This window comes from Notolepis coatsorum (genome assembly GCF_963971535.1).
Source record: "Notolepis coatsorum genome assembly, chromosome: 4".
Classification (NCBI taxonomy): domain Eukaryota; kingdom Metazoa; phylum Chordata; class Actinopteri; order Aulopiformes; family Paralepididae; genus Notolepis; species Notolepis coatsorum.
The window spans coordinates 12,523,299-12,546,601 of record NC_140168.1 but is presented as its reverse complement, the minus strand read 5'-3'; the positions used below and the strand labels follow the sequence as shown (position 1 = coordinate 12,546,601).

The following is a 23,303-nucleotide window of genomic DNA, read 5'->3' as shown; positions in this document are numbered from 1 at the left end:
AATCAATCAACGAGACGAAAGTGAAGTTGAAAATGGTGCGCAGTATACTTGTCCAGACCACTAATACTTGTCCAGACCACGAAGCCCCGCCTCCAACCCGTCCAGCCTGGCTCTGCGGCTCTGCAGATACCCCTATTGGAGTAACTAGACGCGGCGGTCCGTTGAAAAACACTGCTGATCCCTCGTCTCTCCTCTCAACTCCTTAGGAAATAAGGGCTCCAGTGTCCAAACTATTCTCGAAGCGCGACGGCAGTCCCTGTATAGGTGCATTGGATTAGGATACATGGCCCTCGCCAGAACGGTACGTGGTGGATTTATGTGTAAACTCCTGTTTGTGGGTCTGTTGTAGACTACTTTAAGTATATAGACGCCGAGCGCATTCGCAGCCTCCCCTACCCTACATTCTATATCAAATGTATATACACTCTTTTTCTGGATTTTTTTAGTATCACAAACAGTACTGTATTTGAAAATCTGGTATGTCATAAATGTATAGATGTAGCAGTACTGTCTATCTGTATGTCGTGTCATGTGTGTCATATGATGAATTGAAAATGGGGGACCCTGATGGAAACAAGACGAAAGTCTTTCTCAGGTCTGCATCCTCTTCTTAACAATTGTATGTATTGAGCTGTACTGTACTGTACCCATTCTGCAATCTGTTAATAAACTTTTCAATCAATCAATCAATCAGGGACGCGCAAAGAGCTGCCCAGCCGCGTAAAATGAAAAAGTGGACATCATGAGTCTCGGCACCAATGGAAAGTTGTGTATACGTGTGAACGTATAGGATGTGTCCCGTTAAGGACGATGGGGGGGGGGGGGCGGCTTGAGAGTTGAACAGAAAGTTGCTGTGTTTTCGGTACTATGATGAGGTTTTCGGTATCGATAAATACCTGCTTTTTATTGCGTTAATTGTTGCTTTTTTATTCCTTTATGCTGTGGAGCAAAAACGAAGACTCCCATTGTACTGAATCTGGATCTGAAACTCTGAATCTGAATGTCTGAATGAATGAATGAATGAAAACTTTATTTAACAGATTGCAGAATGGGTACAATACAGTACGGCTCAATACATACAATTGTTAAGGGGATGCAGACCTGAGAAAGACGTTTGTCTTGTTTCCATCAGGGTCCCCCATTTTCAATTCATATAGACATATATGACATACATGACATACAGATAGTCAGTACTGCTACATCTATACATTTATGACATACCAGATTTGCAAATACAGTACTGTTTGTGATACAGAAGGAGTCAAGAAAAGGGAGTATATACATTTGACGTAGAAACTGTACATTGGAGGTTGGGTGGGGGGGGTTGGGTACATTGGGATATTGACAACCATACTGGGTAATTTACATTGGAGGTGGTTGGGGGGGGGGGGGCGGGGGGCATACTGTATAAACAAGTAACACTGTACATTGAGGGGGGGGGGGGAGGAGACACTGTACAAACAAACACAATTGTACATTGAACTATTGACAAAACCATACTAGGTAAATGACTGTACATTGGAGGGGGTTGGAATGATTGGGTTAGGATATTTACAGGGGCCAGTGTTGAATTGCAGTCTCCCGTAGGTGTCCCTTGAGAGAGGTTTTGAAAGTGGGTAGTGATCCACATTCCTTTACAGCTTTGGGTAGGGCGTTCCACATTGATGTGGCATAATTGCGAAACGTGTTTAGTCCCTTATTTGAGCCGAATCTGGGTTTGACATGATTTGTGGAGCTCCCTCTGGTGTTGTGATCGTGGTATTCACTGACCTTTGGGAAGTATTTTGACATGTACATGGGTACCTTGGTCGTGTAGTGTATCTTGTAGACCAGGCCCATTGCAAGTTGTTGTACTCTGTCGTCTACTCTAAGCCATCCTAGGTTGTCGAAGTGGGCAGGGGTGAGGTGGGTTCTAGGAGTAAGGTCAAGCAGTAGTCTGACCAGTTTGTTTTGAGATGTTTGTAATTTTGTTTTTAGCGCCTTTGAGGTGCTTTGGTACCATGAGGTGCAAGCATAGTCGTAGTACCCCTGAATGAGTGCTCCTGCCAGAGTCTTCAGGGTGTTCTTGTTTACCAGAGAGGAGATCCGGTACAAGAATCGAGTTCGTTGGTTGACTTTTTTTATTACATTGGATGCCATTTTGTCACAGGAGAGATTAGCCTCTAGGATGGACCCCAGGTAGGTAATTTCATCTTTCCTTGTGACAATATTGTCACCCACTGTAACTGAGAAGCCGTCGGTCTTGCTGAGTTTGTTATTTGAACCGAAGAGAATGGACTCTGTTTTGCCCATGTGTAATGATAGTTTGTTATCAGCGAGCCATATGCAGATTCTGCCTAGTTCCGAGCTGAGGGTTTTTTCAACCTGTAACTTGTTCTTGTCAGAGACCAGCAGGGCTGAGTCGTCCGCAAACAGGAACAAGTTGCAGTCACAAGCTGACGACATGTCATTTGCATAAATTAGGAACAGTAGCGGTCCTAGTATGCTTCCTTGTGGAACACCACAGCTCACTGTGAGGGGGGGGGATAGGGTACCGTTTACCTCCACCATCTGTTCCCTCCCCTCAAGGTAGGATTGCATCCAGCTCACTGATAGACTATCAAAACCAATTGCTTTTAGCTTGTCAATCAGAATGGAGTGATTGACCGTGTCAAAGGCCTTTTGTAGGTCCAGCATGACCATGCCGCAGTATTTGCCTGCGTCCACCTCTTGTTTGATGTGGTCATTCAAATAGAGAAGGCATGTGTCAGTGGAGTGGGATGTTCTGAAGCCAGATTGGAATTCGTAGATTAGATTTTTTTCCGCTAGGTACTTTTCGACCTGTTCGTAGACTATTTTTTCCATGACTTTCGAGATGGAGGTGAGAATAGAAACAGGGCGGTAGTTGCCTGGGTCTAATTTGCTGCCCTTTTTGTGCAGAGGGGTCACCCTCGCAATTTTGAAGTCCTTGGGGACGTGTCCCTGTTTTATGGAGAGGTTTATTATGTGTGTGATGATTGGTGTGATGGCGGCTGCTGAGTCTCTGAGGAATTTGGAGGGGATGTTGTCATGGCCAGTGGCCTTGTTAGGTTGGAGGGCGCTCAGTTTATTGAGTACCTCATCTGTTGTTACCGTTTCCAGCTTGAAGTCGTCCTTGCGGACCCCTAGGTTTTTGTAGAAAGCTACTATGTGTTCTACCCCATAAAGCCCTGAGTGGGAGGGTAGTTTGTTTACCAGTGTTGTGGCTATGTTTGTGAAGAAAATGTTTAAGTAATTGGCTACATCCAGCTTGTCTGTGATGAGCGTGTTGTCAGTTTTTATGTTTATGTTTGAGAATCTGGTTTTAAGTTTTTTACTGCATCCTAGTTGATTATTGAGTAATTTCCAAAGTTCACGTGGTTTGTTTTTGTTTTCCTCAGTTTTGTCATTGATGAAATTCTTTTTTGCAGTTTTGATCATGGAGTTTACGTCGTTTCTTAGTCTGTTTCTTTCTAGTTTGAGTTCAGTCACGTGGGCTTGGAGTTCACTGCTCGTGCTTTTAGTAAGCTTTGACTGACTTTTACGAAACTCAGAGCATTTTTTGTCTCTGGTTTTCATAGCGGCCAGTATTTCTGAACAACAAGACGCGCTTTCCCCCTGGACGCGCGCTCTGGACGCGCGCTTTACGCACGGCTGTCGCCGCTATATTGTGCCATCTGCGAGGTTTCATACCGCCACAGAAGGACAGGGCTATCTATCGCGTATAGGCTACAAACGAAAAGCAATCCGTCCGTCCCTCGTTCCGGGGGAGAATTTAGAACTGTGAGTATTTTTCCTGTTTTGTTTGTTTGCTTGCTTTTTTGTTGTTGTAATCGTTTGAATCGATTATACCCATTTCGCGTAACCAAATTAAACACGCCATGGTCGTTGTGACAATAACGACGAGTATTATAATTGCGGCTGCTGTGAGCACCTGTTTATGAGTTGATCTCTCATTGTCTTTGTTCCTTGTAAATAGCCTAATTAAACGGGGTAAAGCATACACGCCTATTCGTGATTTTAAACGATGCTGTCTGACTAACGGTCCTTTTTGATTCTCACATTATTAGGTCGTTTCTTTTTTTTCCAGAGCGCACAAGGTTCTCCTATAATCTTTAAAACACGGTCGATGTTGATCATTTTCATGCACATTCCACCTCACACTGTTCCTTTGTATTTGTATTGTTATTATTTAATCATGCAGGCGACTATCATTTCCCTCGGTTGTTTAACAGATAGAATAATACAGAGACGTTGACCTGTTGCATGGCAGGTCACCAAAGTCAATCTGTCGGGGTGTTCTTTAACCTCTGCGCAAAATTATTATTAGCATATTGTTGGGTAAATGAGGTTAAAAAAAAACTTGGTGATGGCGAAGGGCTCTCTGGCTGCATGCATGTCCTGCATTTCAGGAAAATTACTTTAAATAATAAATGCATGGCAGCCCAACAGTATGTGGGACCCTATCCCTGCTGCACCGTCCTCTCAGGATTGTTTTGTATGAATTCACAGCCGGTCTCTGTGGTAGAACCGTGAACCTCAAGCCAGTCTAAGAGTTTAGTGCTTGGATGGTGCCTGGTCGCATGTGGCCACATCTCCACAGCTCTGCGGCTATGGGGGTACATTTCTATCAAAAATAAACAAAACGCAAAAGTAGAATCCACAATCGTAAAGTAGAATCCACAATCGTAAAGTAGAATCCACAATCGTAAAAACTATCCACACAATCATAAAAACGATCCACACAAACATACCTCTCAATTTGTGTTTCATAAATCATAAAAACACGCTTGATTTGTTTATATTTACGTACGGAATTCTAAAAACAGCTTGATCTGCTTAGATTTACGTACGGAATTATAAGGACACACTTGATCAACTTGGAGTTACGTACGGAATTTTGAGACAAATATACTATGTCAATATTTGGTGTAAATATTTCCGACATTAAATGGCATTTGGGGACATTTCTCCCCACATCACTCACCCCCCTCCCTCCCTCCCTCCCTCCCGCCCCCCCTCCCTCCCACCCACCCTCCCTCCCTCCCTCCCTCCCTCCCTCCCTCCCTCCCTCCCTCCCTCCCGCCCCCCTCCCTCCCTCCCTCCCACCCACCCTCCCTTCCTCCCTCCCTCCCTCCCTCCCTCCCTCCCTCCCTCAGGTGCATCTTTGAGGCGGGGCGACGCGGAAGTCCAGGTGAGTCATCCTCCAATTTCATTAGTTCCTGCAGTTATACCCGCAGTTTTGAGACTATAGCTCTCTTCTTTATTTATTTTTATTCAAATTATTATTATTTTAAAATTATATAGTGTTGAATCAGACCTACATATTATGTGAATAAATAAATAAATAAATAAATATCTTAATTGTAATGTTTCTTTCTAGCAATGAAGAAACTGGGGTTCTTTCCATATCATTTTATTTAGGTACTGGTAGCAAGTAGCTACAGTAGCATACAGGTCAGCATCAAACAGGTGTCTCATTACCTCCCAGTTATACTGACTGTGTTTGGGGTGTGGCCCATGTAGCCTGGTAGATGGCGCCATCTAGTGGTTAGTATAAATCACATCACATATATCACAACATCCTCCTTTCTTTAGATGCTAACCATACAACAATGAATGTACACATTTCTGTTGACTCAAAACACAGTCACCTCTTAGTTTTGTTTCTACTGTTGCTATTTCCAAATACAATTATTTTTTAACATGCATACCACAAATTAACGTCATATATATATAATGCTTTATAATTATTTTCCTTTTTCTTTTTAATTTTTTTTTATGCAAAAGGATAGAGCTCTGCGCTGTTCTTAACAAATACTGAAGTCTGTCAGGTGGTCTAGACTGACGTGTAGATCTTCTCAGTACCGGTGTTGAAGGTGTCTGGTCAGCTGGTGCATGGTGGCAAGTTTGTCAGCTCAGCTGTCGGTGGTGCTGCTGTTGTGCAAACTTCGTCATCAGCTGTTGACCGTTCGGTTCTCCAAGTGTCTGTGGTGTTTTTAGTTTTTTTTGGCCCCCCCCCCCCCAGTGCTGGGCCCTTGGAATCATCCTAAACTACCCCCCCCCCCCCCCCAGCTACACCCCTGTGTGTGTCTGTGTGTGTGTGTGTGTGTGTGTGTGTGTGTGTGTGTGTGTGTGTGTGTGTGTGTGTGTGTGTGTGTGTGTGTGTGTGTGTGTGTGTGTGTGTGAGTGTGAGAGAGAGGCGTCTGACAAGAGAGAAAGTTTGATTTGAATATATTATCAGTCAAATGTGTTACTTTAGTAGACCAATGCAATAGTAGTAGTAGTAATAATAATAATAACAATAATAATATTAATATGAATAATAATATGAATAATTATATGAATAACAATAACAGTATAGAAGAAGAAGAAGAAGAAGAAGAAGAAGAAGAAGAAGACTGATAATTATAATAATCACAATAGCAATAATAATAATAATAATAATAATAATAATTATTATTATTATTATTATTATTATTATTATTATTATTATTATTATTATTATTATTATTATTATTATTATTATTATTATTATTATTATTATAATGTTTGCCTACTATTGATTTAATTATTACTTAGGCTAATAAAAAAGCACAGACATTTATTTTTCATTATTATTTAATGGCATATAATAACACTGAATTACAAATACATTTGTTGATCATAGCCAAGAGTTGCGACATGACGAAAATGTGTGAGCCTGGCCTTTTAAAAGTTTAAAACGAATGGCCAACCTGTCCCTGCAGTAAACATGCAGGCTGATGCTGGGGATTGTTTAAAAGTGTCAAATCGAATCCGTCCTAATCTATGAACTCTGTCCATTAATCGCATTACCTCTCATCAAAGGCTGCCTCCTCCTCTCTCTTTTGTCAATATTTGGTGGAAATATTTCCGACATTAAATGGCATTTGGGGAAATTTCTCCCCACATCACTCACCCCCCGACCTCCCGCCCGCCCTCCCTCCCTCCCTCCCTCCCTCCCTCCCGCCCCCCCTCCCGCCCTCCCTCCCTCCCGCCCTCCCCCCCGCCCCCCCTCCCTCCCTCCCGCCCTCCCTCCCTCCCTCCCTCGCGCCATCCCTCCCTCCCTCCCTCGCGCCATCCCTCCCTCCCTCCCTCCCTCCCTCCCTCCCTCCCGCCATCCCTCCCTCCCTCCCTCCCTCCCTCCCTCCCTCCCTCCCGCCCTCCCTCCCTCCCTCCCTCGCGCCATCCCTCCCTCCCTCCTCGCGCCATCCCTCCCTCCCTCCCTCGCGCCATCCCTCCCTCCCTCCCGCCCTTCCTCCCGCCCTCCCTCCCTTCCTCCCTCCCGCCCGCCCTTCACTTATATACTTTCTTATACACAGTAAATTTAGCAGAGTAAATTTTACTTAAAATGTACTCAGTTTGAGTAAAATTTACTCTGCAAAATGTACTGTGTATTAAAATAACTAAAAGCGGCCCATGTGTGACCTGAGGTATAATGTAATGAAGCCTATATATTAACAGTGAATCTTCCAACATTTTGCGTCTTTCAGTGAACCCTTTGTGCTGCAGTGTGACTCGGCACTTTCCTCACATCACTGGTCAGAAGAAGAGCGCAGCGCAAAGACATCGGAGAATTGGTGTTTGGGCTTCAGGTGCATCTTTGAGGCGGGGCGTCCAGGTGAGTCATCCTCCAATTTCATTAGTTCCTGCAGTTATACCCATAGATATATATAGAACACTAGATAGCTTAAGGCGGAGTCACCAGCGTAGCTGAACCGCCGCCATCTTGCCCCAGTCAGCCTTGAGTGAGGGTGAGTGATCTGCACAGACAAAAATACTCATAACTCACTGAAACCCACCCACCTCTCATTAAATAAAGGTTGTAATCTGTAAATGTATTTGATTTTACTGTAATTTGACAGTAAGTATTTGGCAACCATTGATGCCAGGCATTTACCGTTTTCTTGCAGCTTTTTTTCTTAGTGTGGCAGACTAGAAGTCCCAACATAAACCAACACGTGGGTATTCAGAACCTTTATCTCCTTGCTTCATTTGATTACTTGATTCTTGTCTGACCTTGTTACTGTTTGCTATAATGCCGGGCGAGAACCATCGTGGTCTGTACATTTAGATGCGCTCATAAGGGCCCGGGTCCACCTGCCTCATATTTATGACCGCACGCGTCTTTTTTCAATGTATCCCAATGGGGAGAGATGCGCTCATAAGGCCTGTCCTGTGTTATTCTGCATTCATTAACCAATGATGACCAGTCGAAATCCACAACAGTATTTAATCAGAAAGGTCAGAGCACAGGGTCACCCTGGAACACCTTTTCGGGTTCAGTGCTTTGCTAAACGGCAATTAGGCAGAGATAGAAGATCACTATCCATACGTATACGTCTGGGGTTCCTTGGAAACTGTTGACCTATGTCTTTCAGATAATCTTGTCAATCTCCCTTGCTCAGGGACAGGGAAAACATTAGGTCTAACTTCCTGGCCTTAATGTTGAACTGTGGGTCCTCTTTACAGTCAACAATGGCCACATACATGTGACGAGAAGTCAACATTATCTATGATAACAACATGATATATGATAACAACGCAAAAATGCTCACATTAAATTACCTGATGGCATGACGTGGACGTGATGGCGCCTGTGTGTAGACATTGAACGCCTGCCTCCCCCCAAGGTCTGTCTCATCCCACATGTACAGCGAGCCAACTTCATAGTCGCCTGCTACAAAAGAGCAGAACAGCCAATATTCAAGAGGCCCAAAGCCTATGATCAAAGTATGGACTGGAAAAAACAATGGATGAGGAGGTGTTAGAACCGATGGTTGGACCCATCCTCTGTCCTTCTCTTGTTGAGGTACTGGCCCAGAAAGTGGAGTCAGAAGAGCAAGAAGGTCTTGATAAGGAGGCAGATTACGCAAAAAATAACATGGATGAGGAGGATGGAGAGTACAAGTGTGATGAGGCGGAGGAAGAGATGGAGATCGAAGAGATAGACTTTGACAATTGTTTTACTGATGATGATGTTTAGTAGTTTAGGGTACAAAATACAAATAGAAAAAATACTTGAATTTTGTGTCAACAAAGAAGATATTCAGTCCATGATATCCAGTGCATATGAAAACATATAGTTTGAACCTTAACAATAAACAAATCACTGATCAAAATCGCATGGGAAATGTTTTAATTTGTCTATATAATTGTTTATGCAAAACTATAATATTTAGGGCATAACAGCATGGAGACAATCTTTATTACAATATTATTTCCAATATTAACCTAAATCGATCTCGTCCAATGCATTATGCACTACATTTCAGTAAAAAGGGAAAATAGAAATGATATACGTTTTCTTTCAGCGTTTTTAGCTTTTTCTGTCCTGAAGTTTAATCAATATGTGTTTGAATATTAAAAATAACAATTCCTTGGGTCAAACTTGTTTGGGAAAATGTTTTAATTTGTCTCTATATGTTGTTAACTTCAAAAGTTATGCTGTTTTCTTTTTCTTATTTTTGAGGTTTTGGTTCAGGATAGGTGTAATAAAGTGTTAAAAATAAACCCCATGGGACATTATCCCAACCTGTTACCTGTCAGAATCTTAAAATAGACACTTCAAGGATTAATTAAAAAAAACGGTGGTGAAAAAAAATGCAGGTGGACCTATGTTTCCATCTAGTGGCTGTTCTGTATAGTTTAATAGGAGCCTAATACTGCTCTTCTAATTTAAGGCTCACAATGACCTGTAACAATGAAATAGTATAGGCATATTATACATTTCCTGAATCCTTATGGTCCTGAGAGTGTTGTAGATTGTGTCTCTGTTGCTCCTAGTGACACAAGGCTAAAAGATAGTATATCATTTAGGCGTAAATCGTGTAAAAATGTGTGTTGTTGACTGTTCAAATAGCTCCAGTGACCTCTATATTGGTCAGAAAGATTCACATCTTAGCTTGAATGAAAGATGACATAGTCCCCTTTAAAATGATACCAAACACAATATTGTGAAACATTGACAGATGTCCTCTACGTGAGTCTAAACAGGATATGCGCCAGCATCTGAAATGCAATTTCCTGAGGGGGTGGGTATACTTCATGACTTGATAATTATGATAAAGCTACCACTCTATCATACCAAAATATCATCTACAGACATAGAAGATCTTTGAAAAAATTATATGTAAGTTTAGTCACCCTGAGTGGCACCGACAAGTGACATTTTGGCCTCTGGCCCATGGACTAATTTGCATCATGAGACGAGGGAACCTTTGATGACTGAGAACAAATGAGTGATCAAGGCGGAGTAAATTCAGCTGAAAGCAGAGTCCAGCTCATTTCTGACCAGAAGGGATTTGTCTCCTAGGCAGCGGAATGAAGTCTCCTATGGTGTCTGCTCTAACGCTGGCCCTGCTGACCCTCCTAACAGGTAAGGCTGAATTACACACAATTATTTCGGTTCACATTTAGATGGTTGTCATATGGTGATTCATTCATGGTCATTTTGATTTATTATTTTAGTTTCTGGGGTGGTAAATGTGTGTTTTTCCCCAGCTTGTAGCACTGAATATATTTCAGTATGTCCTAACACAGGGCTGCTACAAAAATCCTTTTGACTCTCCAAAGAGTGAGAAGATGTAAATTTTTGACTATTTTGCCTGCAATTTAATTGTATTTGAGGAGCAATTCTGAGATACCAATATCATGTTTATTACAACCATAGAAATATGATAATGTTCATTATTCTACATGAATGATTACAACACATACGATTAGCAAACCCTATAATGACATAATACATTTAGTTATTTATCTGACGCTTTTATCCAAAGTGACTTACAAGTTCTGTACAACAGGTCAGCAGGAAGGGTACAACTCTTTCAGCTAAGTAACAATGTTTGTCAAACTGTGTTGAAACTTGAGTGGTACAGTCTAATACCTAAGAAGCCAACACCTACTATGTACACTTTGAAAATCTAATTACTCAAAAGGTACACAGTAAAAGTAGTTCATATTATTTGTGCAAGTAGTCTAAGAAGTACTAAGTACAACCATGGCAGTTTCATAAACTACTTATGGAAGAAATGCTTTTTATCCCGCATCAAAGTTAGTTGAAAATGCTCATTCTTCTATGGAGAGGACTTTGAAAATCAAATTACTCAAAAAGTACACAGTAACATTATTCCTATATTATTTATGCAAGTAATCTTAAGAAGTATTAAGTACAAACATGGCATTGTCATAAACTACTTATGGAAGAAATGGTTTTTATCCAACATCAAATGCTCCTTCTTCTTCTCTGGAGGGAATTTTGCCATTCTCAAAAAGTACACAGTAAAAGTAGTTCATAGTATTTGTGCAACAAGTTTATGAAGCAATAAGTCCTAACAATATTCTCATGAATTACCCTGTTCCTCAATCGCAAATAATAGAAATGAACCACATGCCATCCTTTATTTTGAAATCCTCACCGGAAGTGCTCCTCAGTGGGATTTTTTGTAGCTTGTGGTTGAATATATAATACTGCACATACGAAACGTCCTATTGATTCGATGTTCAATAATACTGCACACATATGTATACGAAACGTCCTATTGATTCGATATATTACCGGGAATAATTAAAGTATTTCTGTAAGATCAACTTGTGAGACTGTATTCAAAAGTCACTTCGGTTAATTACAACAGCTTCCCGTGGTTGTTTTAATGCATTACCGTAAACCTGGAACTAATCGCGCACTCGAGAAACAGGAGCGGCTGGTTTGACCACGCAAAAGTGAAAGACGGCTGGCTTGACCGCAGTGCTAATGCCTTCGTTTTACATTTAGTCAATGTTTTGTCTCTGGCCCTCTGTATGTCAAAGAGGCGTGGGCAGCCCTGTTCTAATATATTTCAGCCGACATATTTATATATTTGTGTGAACATTTGTCAATCTCTGAGGCACGTCTATTGATAAAAACTGAACAGAGCTCGCCTCTCACAGCACACGTTCCTCTCTTTCCAGAGCATGTCTGCAGCCATGGGATAATTGCCTCTAAGAACCCCTTACCTGTCGGCAGCAATGTCACGCTGAGCCTGTCCAACAATACCACTTTCACAGAGGGGGGCTGGTCCCATGGAAGAGATAAAATTATTATGGTGCATCCAGCGCTACAGATTGTACATCCCCAATGGAAAAACAGGATCACGTACAACAGTACCGGTGGACGGCTGACAATAAGGTCACTCCAGGTGGCAGACTCGGGAGACTACATACTAGACAACATACTACAGGGTTCCCGTCTCACTATAACGTTGTCAGTCCAGGGTAAGCTACCTGACAGAGTCCTTCTCCCCCTGACACACTCTAACTTTCTTTTTTGTAAATGTTTACTTTCTTGTACATTCACATGTCATGTGTGCATGTGCTCACACACACATACACACACACACACACACACTCGTCGACGCCCTGTCTACTCCCGGCTGCCCTTGGGGGAAAGGACGACGGGATGGGTTAAGCGCAGAGCTCAATCGCATCGGCGACTGAGAAAAATACAATGCGTGTGTGTGTGTGTGTGTGTGTGTGTGTGTGTGTGTGTGTGTGTGTGTGCGTGTGTGTGTGTGTGTATCCCACTGTGTGACTGTGTGTGTGCCGCTCCCATTCCATGTCCAGTTCGTTGCATGCCGAATAAAGACCCCTAAAGAGGTCCTGCATTATTATTATAATTATAATAAAAGCGCTATATAAATGCAGCCATTTACCATTTATAGCAAAAACAACCTTTCGATAGTTTCTGCTCTCTTCCGCTTCACTCTCATGCCCTCTCTTCTCCTATACTCCTCCCTTGTTATTGTTTTCATGTTCACACTCTTTACTTTCTTCAACAGAGCCGGTTACTGCTGTGAAATTGACTGCCAACATTACCGAGATGTCGGAGTTCAGCGGCTCTGTCAGTCTGTCCTGCTCCTCCTCTGGCTCCTCCCTCTCTTACCTCTGGCTGAATGGCAGCTCTGAGGTTACAGCCCGTGAGGGAGTTCAGCTTGGTGATGGAAACATCACTCTCACCATAGTCAATGTGACCCGCTACGACCAGGGACCGTTCAGGTGCAACGTGTCCAATGCTATCAGTGATGCAGTCAGCCAACCTCAGAATCTTATCATCAACTGTAAAGACGACGTTGCCTGTGTTCTCCAAGGATCACATTCGACAGGTATATTAGACTGGCTGACACGCTGTTCTATTTTGTTTGGTCTGATACCAAACCGTCCATGTCCCAATGATGCAATGCAGGCAGGTCTTGTTAAATGATATTTATTTGCTTCACTGTGCAAACAGGATATATTGGCTTTTGTTCCTTAAACTGATTAAATAATAATGAATACAATAACTAATTACCTACAAACATTTCGCCCTGCGGCGTGTTCAAAACAGCGACCTGTGACCTGCGTTAACCTGCGTGTTGCGGTCAAAAACCATTGCCCCTCCCGGGTCAAACTCCCCCCTCCTACAGGTGTACCTGACGCTTATATAAAAGAAGCGCCACCCCCTGGTCACATAAATCCACTGCACATTAAATCCATTTTGGCCATTACACCCATAGATATATAGATATCTATGATTACACCCAGTTATTTAGCTGACGCTTTTATCCGAAGTGACTTACAAGTTCTGTACAACAGGTCAGCAGGAAGGGTACAACTCTTTCAGCTAAGTAACAATGTTTGTCAAACTGTGTTGAAACTTGAGTGGTACAGTCTAATACCTAATACTTAATATCTAAGAAGCCAACACCTACTATGTGTGGTGTTATGTTAATGTGTGTGCGCTATACGCGAAGGTACAGGCCACCGTACTGGGGGTCTAGGGGAGTTGGAGAGGAACCTAGGATGCACACCTGTGTAACGTAGCTAGGCTAAGCTAATAAACATACTTACAACCAAAGCAGAGGACTCACGTATTTGTTACCGTGCAAAGTAACACGACATGGTGTCAGAAGTCCTGCTAGAGTTGTGTGTGAGTTCGGTCGGACATTAAAGTGCCATTTGAGACTCGTTTATGACGAAGAAAAGCAGAAGGAGAAAGAAGAAGATGGTGGATAACGCTAATAACGCTGTAGCTCCGGTAGCGGCTGCGGTTTCAAGTGCTACGTTTAGCATCCAGCCTCCTGAGTCCTTCGACTTCTCAAAGCCGCAAGAGTGGGCCAAGTGGATACGCAGGTTCGAAAGATTTCGCCTGGCAAGTAACCTAAATGCTAGCTCTGAAGAGAATCAAGTCAACACGCTAATATATTGTATGGGCGATGAGGCGGACGATATTTTACGTGGACTGAATCTGGCTGTTGATCTACGACGTACGTACCAAGGAGTGCGGGATGGATTGCAAGGTTTCTTCGTGGTCAAGAAGAACGTGATATATGAACGAGCCAAGTTTAACATGCGCAAACAGGGAGAAGGTGAAACAGTCGATTCCTTTGTGACGTCATTGTATGCGCTGGCGGAGCATTGTACATACGGTGTGTTGCATAATGAACTTATACGTGACAGGCTTGTCGTCGGTCTGATGGATAAGCGGCTGTCAGAACGCATGCAGCTGGACCCAGACTTAACCTTGGAGAGGGCATTGAACATGGCGAGGCAGAGTGAGGAGGTGAAACGACAGCAATCCTCTCTGCGAGGGGATACCAGGACAGAGGCAAGTGACATTAAATCGGTGGACAGGGTGTTTAAGAGCAGTAGCAAGAACTATGCTAAGAACAGCCCCCAACAGGCTAACAGCTACACAGCCAAACCACTCAGTACCCAGTACCCGAGGGGGAGAAGTGTCCAGTGTCATAAATGTGGCAGTTCTCAGCTCCACCCACAGCGCGATTGCCCTGCTAACGAGGTGAAGTGCCATTCATGTGGGAAGATGGGCCATTATAAACGTGTGTGTAAATCTTCCAAAAATGTACATGAGGTTGAAGAAGACTATTCCTGCTCCTGTGATGGGGAGGAGGAGCACATGTTCTTGGGCAGCATCACAACTGATGGGGAGCCATGGATGGTTGACATAGACATCAATGGCAGATGTGTGCCATTCAAAATAGACACTGGCGCTGATGTTACTGTGATGCCTCACACTGTATTCAGAGAGATATACAAACACAAGGATCCACCTACCCTGCAGAAAGCGACAAAACCACTGATGGGACCTGGGAGGAGTCCACTAGATGTTGTGGGCGTCGCCAAGCTGCTGCTGAGGAGAGGAGAGAGAGAGGTGTTGGAGGATGTGTACGTCGCTCGACACCTACACTCAGCGTTGCTGGGGAGACCTGCTATCAGCAAGATGGAGCTTGTGGCACGTCTAGACAGTATAACGATGGAGACGCTCAAGACGACCTACCCAAAGATATGCAGTGGTCTCGGGGAGATGAAACAGCCGTATGCAATCAGGCTGAAACCGGGGGCTCAACCATTCTCACTGAAGACGCCCAGAAGGATTCCATTGCCACTGATGGACAAAGTCAAGCAAGAACTGTCCCGCATGGAAAGCCTCGGAGTGATCAGCCGGATCGAAGAGCCAACCGACTGGTGCGCTGGCATGGTAGTGGTCCCTAAGAAGAAGACAGAGGAGGTACGCATATGTGTCGATCTCACAAACCTCAATGAGTCAGTGTGCCGGGAGAAATACACCCTGCCAACAGTCGAGGAAACACTGGGAATGCTGGCCGGAGCCAGGATATTCAGCAAGTTAGACGCGAACATGGGATTTTGGCAAATACCCCTGACTGAGGAGTCGTCAAAGTATACAACTTTCATCACGCCGTTTGGTCGTTACCACTTCAATCGCCTACCTTTCGGCATCGCCTCCGCCCCAGAACACTTCCAAAACAGAATGGTGACTGAGGTCACAGAGGGGCTGGAGGGTGTCGTCTGCCACATGGATGATGTGCTGGTGTGGGGCCGATCACAGGAGGAGCATGACGCTCGTCTGCATGTCGTGCTGGGGAGGATCGAGAAAGCAGGAATCACCCTGAACACAGGCAAGTGCGACCTGTCAAAGGAAGAGGTGACCTTTCTAGGCCATGTGATCTCCAGCAGTGGCATTAACCCCGACCCGAGTAAGACGGATGCCGTGAGGAGGATGGAGGAGCCGACAAATGTCAGTGAGCTGAGAAGCTTTCTCGGCATGGTAAACCAGCTGGGGAAGTTTATCCCGCGGCTGGCGGAGAGAGACAAGGCCCTGCGAGACCTTCTGTCAAAGAAGAACTGCTGGCTGTGGGGCATCGAGCAGGCCAAAGCCTTTCAAGATTTAAAAGATGCACTAATATCTCCACCAGTGTTGGCCATGTACGATAACCACAGGGAGTGCAAGGTCTCAGCGGACGCGTCGTCGTACGGCTTGGGGAGTGTGCTTCTCCAAAAATGGGATGGAGTGTGGAGACCAGTAGCCCATGTGTCGCGGTCTCTCACACAGACTGAGCAGAGATACGCACAGGTTGAGAAGGAGGCCCTGGGCTTGACCTGGGCTTGTGAGAGGTTTAGAAATGTTCTCATCGGCAGACGCTTCCAGCTGGAGACGGACCACAAGCCTCTCCTGAGTCTCCTGGGGTCTCAGGCGTTGGATGATCTCCCTCCACGGATTCTGCGCTTCCGGATGCGCCTGATGCGCTATTCCTATTCCATTGCCCATGTGCCAGGGAAGAGCCTGTGGACTGCTGATACGCTCTCACGTGCACCTGTGAAGAGGAGAGAGACACCTGAGGAGGAGGAGTTATTTGAGAATACAAATATCTATGTGGACATGGTAATAGAGAACCTGCCAGCGAGCACTGCCTACCTGGACGAGCTGAGAGAGCAGTTGGAGGGGGACAGTGTGTGCGCACAGGTGAAGCAGCGGTGTGCAGAGGGATGGCCACCACACAACAGTGAGCCGGCTCTCAGGCTGTACTGGGCGGAACAGGCGTCACTCACAGTAGAGGATGGACTGTTGCTGAGGGGAAGCAGGCTTGTAATCCCTTCAACAATGAGAAACGACGTGCTTGCCAGGCTGCATGAAGGCCACCAGGGGGTGGTAAAGTGCAGGGAGCGAGCACGGCAGTCTGTATGGTGGCCCGGGCTCAGCCAGCAGCTGAATGAGCTGGTCCTCAACTGCCGAACATGCAGCAAAGAGAGAGAGAACCAAAGGGAGCCCCTGATGCCATCTCAATACCCGGGGCGACCGTGGCAGAAGTTGGGAGCAGACCTGTTCATGCTGGAGAGCAAGACTTACCTGCTGGTCGTGGATTATGCATCAAGGTACGTGGAGATCGCTCTGCTGACTCCCACAAAATCAACAGACGTCATCCACCACTTGAAGTCAATCTTCGCACGCCATGGTATCCCGGAGGAACTGGTGACGGATAACGGGCCGCAATTCTCCGGAATGGCCTTTGCAGCGTTTGCGACATCATATGGGTTTCGCCATGTCACAAGCAGCCCGAGATATCCCCAGAGTAATGGGGAGGCAGAACGTGCGGTCAAGACAATAAAAGGCCTCCTGAAGAAGGCAGCCGACCCATACCGTGCTCTGCTGGCATACAGAGCCACCCCGTTGCATAACGGGTACAGTCCAGCCCAGCTCCTTATGGGGAGGAGACTCCGCACGACGGTGCCAACGCTTCCTGCTCTACTGGTCCCTACTCTTCCTGACAGTAAGGCAGTGGTTCAGAAGGAGGAGGAGAGGAGAATGAGAGATGCACAAAGCTACAACCGGCGTCATCGTACGCGAAGTCTCGACAGGCTCACTCCAGGAAAGGAGGTGTGGGTCACAGATCAAAGTGCAACTGGAGTTGTGGTCAGCAGTCACCCCACTCCACGTTCGTACATCATAGATGGACCCCATGGAACATTAAGGCGAAACCGTCGCCATCTGGTCCCCATGGAGCCCTCACCGGAGCAGAGTGCAGCAGAACCTACGGAGCAGGAGGTCCTGGAACCACCAGCTACTCCCAGAACCAGGTCTGGGAGATGTGTGGTGAAACCAACTAGGTTGGACTTGTAAGAGACAGTAGAGAGAGAGAGAGTAAAGAAAAGTGACATTCATGCGATAGAATGATAGAGGTTTATGTTAAGATAAGACATTGTTTCATGTTTATATATATTATTTGTTTAGATATACATTTCGAAAGAAAGCAATTGCTATGTTTAATATAACCCATGGTTTATATGGTGTTAAAGAAATTGTTTAGATCAGTTCAGATGAACAGACCTTTTAGATATAGAGGCAGAATAATCCTCTAAGGTCTGGGGAATCAATGGCAGTCTACCCATTGATTCTAGAAAGGGAGATGTGGTGTTATGTTAATGTGTGTGCGCTATACGCGAAGGTACAGGCCACCGTACTGGGGGTCTAGGGGAGTTGGAGAGGAACCTAGGATGCACACCTGTGTAACGTAGCTAGGCTAAGCTAATAAACATACTTACAACCAAAGCAGAGGACTCACGTATTTGTTACCGTGCAAAGTAACACGACACTATGTAAACTCGGAATTACTCGGACTGCAGTTGGTTTCCGGGTTTCCCATGTTCGCTAATACAACTGACAGGAAATCAAATGTAGTCCAATTTTATAATGTTTATGTTGTCAAGTTGAAACCATTGAATTGAGTAGAAACAGTATGAGCCTCGGATTATAAGAATCGTTTTAGAGAAATGCAGAAATGAGGAGGGTAAATTAAATTGTTGATGCTGATGGAATGATGAAACTGTTTGCAAGGGTACTGTATTGTGTGATGGTGTAAATATGATGTAGTGATGTAAATATTAATAATTTTTTTAACTAAATAAGACTTGTGTACATCTAGTTGGACCCCGACTGGAGGTGCAGGTCAGCGCAAGAGAGATATATAAAGCTAAAAGAAGAATACCTTCATGACAAACCAATTACATAATCCAACATGTGTAAAAAACTAACATATTCCAGTTTAACATTCCCGGTTATAGTGCAGTTTGAGAAAAAAGTATCTGTCGTTATTTTGTCGTTTTCGGTGCTACAAAGAATGCCATCTAACAATACACTTCATATAAATCCCGCAAGTTATTATTGTTTTGACAATGGGTCATGACAAACCAATTACATAATCCAACATATGTGTAAACAACTAACATATTCCAGTTGACTGTATCTTTTTTGAATGAGTCGTTATGATGAAATCAATACATCCAATCATAAAGATTATTGTCCGCCATCTTGGTTTCATTCAGAAAAAGGATGAACGGCGGAGCCATTTAAAAAAAAAAAAAAAAAAAAAAAGTTATTCGGTTGTGGGCGGGTTCTGGGGTCACGCGGAGTGTGTTATATGAAATAACAACGGCTAACTTGACTGTTTCAGCCAATCAGAATCAAGAAATTTGCATGCCATTGTATAATTATAATTTATTGTTTAGCGCTGCTCCTAATGCCTACTCTAAATGTGTGAGATTTAGGATTATACAATACAAGATTCTGAGTAGAGCAAATATTAGCCGTTCTAGATTATCTGTGGAGGAACCAGATCAATCAATTATGCAAATGAACAGATCTTCATGATCAATATAAATATGGGGGCGACAGTGGCTCAGGAGGTAGAGCAGTCGTCTGGTAATCCGGAGGTTCTAGGTTCGATTCCCGCTCCTCCCGAGCAGTGTGTTGAAGTGTCCTTGAGCAAGACACTTAACCCCTAACTGCTCCTGATGAGCAGGTTGGCACCTTGCATGGTTGCCTCCACCGTCGGTGTGTGAGTGAATGGGTAAAATGTGAGGAACAAATTGTAAAGCTCTTTGGATAAAAGTGCTATATAAATACACCATTTACCATTTTTTAAACGTATTAGTGACCAGAATCACATTGAGGGGGAGGAGGGGGCCCCAAGCCTCTTGTAACCCCAAACCTTGGCCCTCCAAAGGTGAGAGATGTGACTATTGTCTTGATCAAACAATGGAATGTTAGATTCTTCCACAAGTCACTGTTGACCAGCTCCGGACACAGGGTTGTTTATCTACAAAAAACATGTAATAGGCAGCTTGTCTATTAAAATACTTTGATAAGGGCCTGGAGAGCCACTGGGACACTGTCCATAGGTTCCTTAATAGATCATCATGCAATGTAAATAGAATGTAAATACTGTTTGCATGTGTTGATCCTCAGCAATACATCTGCCGAGCATGAGCTGAACAGTTCTCGAGATATGCGAAGAACAGACACAAATACACACACTATAGCACCACCATCTGGCCAAATGGCACCAAATCTGACCCGGACGCGTGAATATTTTAGGCAACCAACTTGTGTTCGGCTTTTCTCTGATTGGCCGCGCCCCCCCCCCGCCCCCACGCGCAGGCAAGCGCAGCCGTCCCACGTCCCAAATGAAATCCAAGGAGCAAGCGAGCGGCAGCGCGGGCAACCAACTTGTGTACCAACGCACTTGTGTTGGGCTGCTGTTCCAACGCACTTGTGTTGGGCTGCTGTTCCAACCAACTTGTGTTCAGCTGCGGTAGCAGTGGAGCGCTATGAAATGCGCTGAACTAGAAAGCGTAACGTTATTATGTTTCGCGTTTTTAACAACCAACTACCAGATTCACTCGTGTATAAACAAAGCCCATACAGTTATGAAATGCGCTGAACTAGAAAGCGTAACGTTATTATGTTTCGCGTTCCATTGATTAACGCCATTACCTGCTGTGCTGTAGGAAGCAGAGGTACAGTAAGTTACAGTAGGTGTAGGTTACATGTTTAATCAAAGCCCATACAATTTTTTAGATTAATGATTGTGGATATAATATAGAAAACACATCATTATGATATTGTCAGATGGCGCAAAATACAATGGTGAGTGAGAAATATATCTCCAGTGATAAAACCCAGTGCTCTGTGTCTCTATATGATACACAGCGTGGATGGGCTTTCAGAGGGAGAGGCATGACTTCGCGACAGCCATATTAGACACTCACTGTACATCAGTGTGGAACTGTAACGTTATATGTTATTTCGCCCGTTGAGGCTGCTGAGCCTGAAGCGCCAGCGGGGCGACGCGGTGGTTTATCCCCGGCTTCCGTGCGCCGCCCGCGGCTTGACTCGGTTCAGCTCCAGCAGCAGCAGCGGCCGTTCCTCCGTTGTAGAAGCCCTTCAATGACAGCGCTCTCATATTTTGCGAATGCATAAACTATATCTTAAATTATGGCTATGTGTCTAATATGGCTGTCGCTTATCAATGACTTCGCAACAGCCATATTAGACACATCGCCATAATTTAAGATATAGTTTATGCATTCGCAAATATGAGAGCTCTGTCATTGAAGTGGGTGGTGGCAGCATTACTAACAGTAGCGATTTTTATTGTTTTGTCATGACCAAACATAATCCCAACATAGATAGGAGGTGTACTGTATGTCAATGACAGCGCTCTCATATTTTGCGAATGCATAAACTATATCTTAAATTATGGCTATGTGTCTAATATGGCTGTCGCTTATCAATGACTTCGCGACAGCCATATTAGACACATCGCCATCATTTAAGATATAGTTTATGCATTCGCAAATATGAGAGCTCTGTCATTGAAGTGGGTGGTGGCAGCATTACTAACAGTAGCGATTTTTATTGTTTTGTCATGACCAAACATAATCCCAACATAGATAGGAGGTGTACTGTATGTCAAATGTCGGTCATGTGGTGGAAGAGTTTAGTACAGTCACACAACAGAACACCGCTGTAGTACAGTCACACAACAGAACCCCGCTGGTTCGACCAGCGCTTCTGCCGCGTCTCTCTTGCCGCAAGGGCGTGTGCTAGTGGATTGATTGATTGGCCGTGTGGCCAATCAGAGAAACGCTGAACGAAAAGCTGAACACAAGTTGGTTGCCTTTAATATTCACGCAACCCGGACCCCACTCCCCTGGCTCCTCAGCAATACACCTGCCAAGTGTGAAGCAAGCCGATTGGATGAATGGTTCTCGAGACATGTGAAGGACAGACAGACACACGCAAACAGAGATTCCTTCCTTTATAGTTAGATGGTTTGAAAAAATATGGAAACTGGGACTTGCATATGGACTTTTAAAGGTGGTCTCGTTGTACTGTGTTGCTTTTGTGATTAGGCGTTCTTGAGTGTTCTGAGAAGACCATTTTCTATAATTCTTTGTGGCGAGATAAACTACTAAAACATCTGCAGTGGAGCAGTTCACACTGTAGTGAACACTGGGCACAGTATTGTTGTGCTTGAGTTGTCATGGAAACAGGAGGGAAACAGCATGCACAATGGCTCCTTACTTGTAGTTGACTTTTGGCAGGAGATGTGACCGTTTATGTATTCTATGACTGGTCAGGCATGCAGTGCTGAAGACTTAGTGCTGGGCAATATATCATTATCGCTTATGTCTATCAGTGTGTTCGGATCTTGAGTTTTTGATATTGTGTGAATTGTGACAAACACATTTGTTTAAATCAACAATAAAACCCAAATATTAAGTACATTTCTCACAAAATGTATGAAATATCTGAGAACGTCAAATGATAATCACACTTTCCAGTTCCATGCAAACATCCTCATTTATGTGACCAGTGTTGTCAGGAATAATTTTCATGACACTCTCCAGGGCCAACATCTCCATTACAGTCAGCATTCATTTTAATGTGTGACATAAGACATCAGGATGCAAATTAACCATACAGTCCAATTGACCATATTCACACGGCGACCATTTTGCAAATCCCAACCTGAGCAAGACATAAGAGCAAAATGGCTGCCATGTGAATATGGTCAGTACAACACACATCATGTGACTTATCATGGGATATTCTATACCTAAGCAGATATAGATTATGTTGATGTAGAAAAAAATCTGTTTATTGTGATATTTATTTTTCTCGATATGGCCCAGCCACATATAGGCTATTTCTCTGATGTGTGAGGGAAAAGAGTGTCAGTATAAACATTTAAGAAATAGCTACTAATTATTTTGTTTTCCCCTATTAATTAATATACTTAAACCTATACTTCCTTCCTCCAGCCAAGTTCCTGTCTTGCAAAGGGGCATGTTTACAATCTAACACAACATTACAGTACATAAAATCATTCATTTTAGGGCTGGGCGATAAAACGATAACGATAATTATTGCGATATATATTCCCTCAATATATAATAAAAAAATGTATAATAATAAATAAATTAAAAATAATAATATATATAATTATTTTTGTATTGTGACCTGCAACAGGGCAGCTTTAAAACAGAGACAGTGCACAGACTTGTCTTTCTTGCCTGCAACTTAAAGTAATGGCTTTGCTTGTCCAAATGACATTTATTTGTCTCTTGTCCATTTATTTAGTTTGCTTTCTAATTTAAAATACAGTTTG

The 23,303-nt window shown here is 43.8% G+C and overlaps 1 protein-coding gene across 1 annotated transcript in view; it reads left to right on the top strand.

The window, feature by feature from the left end:
- Nucleotides 1-251: 251 nt before the first annotated feature.
- The window catches only part of LOC311226409 (cell adhesion molecule CEACAM1-like), a gene marked incomplete at its 3' end in the record, with an annotated part of 33,738 nt that continues 10,686 nt past the window's right edge, over nucleotides 252-23,303 (top strand). The window contains exons 1-7 of the mRNA XM_084311835.1: nucleotides 252-301; nucleotides 5,157-5,191; nucleotides 7,512-7,639; nucleotides 7,932-7,979; nucleotides 10,334-10,396; nucleotides 11,971-12,273; nucleotides 12,837-13,160. Of these exons, the coding sequence (XP_084167961.1) occupies nucleotides 10,342-10,396; nucleotides 11,971-12,273; nucleotides 12,837-13,160 (682 nt within the window). The 5' untranslated portion in view covers nucleotides 252-301; nucleotides 5,157-5,191; nucleotides 7,512-7,639; nucleotides 7,932-7,979; nucleotides 10,334-10,341. The remainder of the gene's footprint in view (nucleotides 302-5,156; nucleotides 5,192-7,511; nucleotides 7,640-7,931; nucleotides 7,980-10,333; nucleotides 10,397-11,970; nucleotides 12,274-12,836; nucleotides 13,161-23,303) is intronic.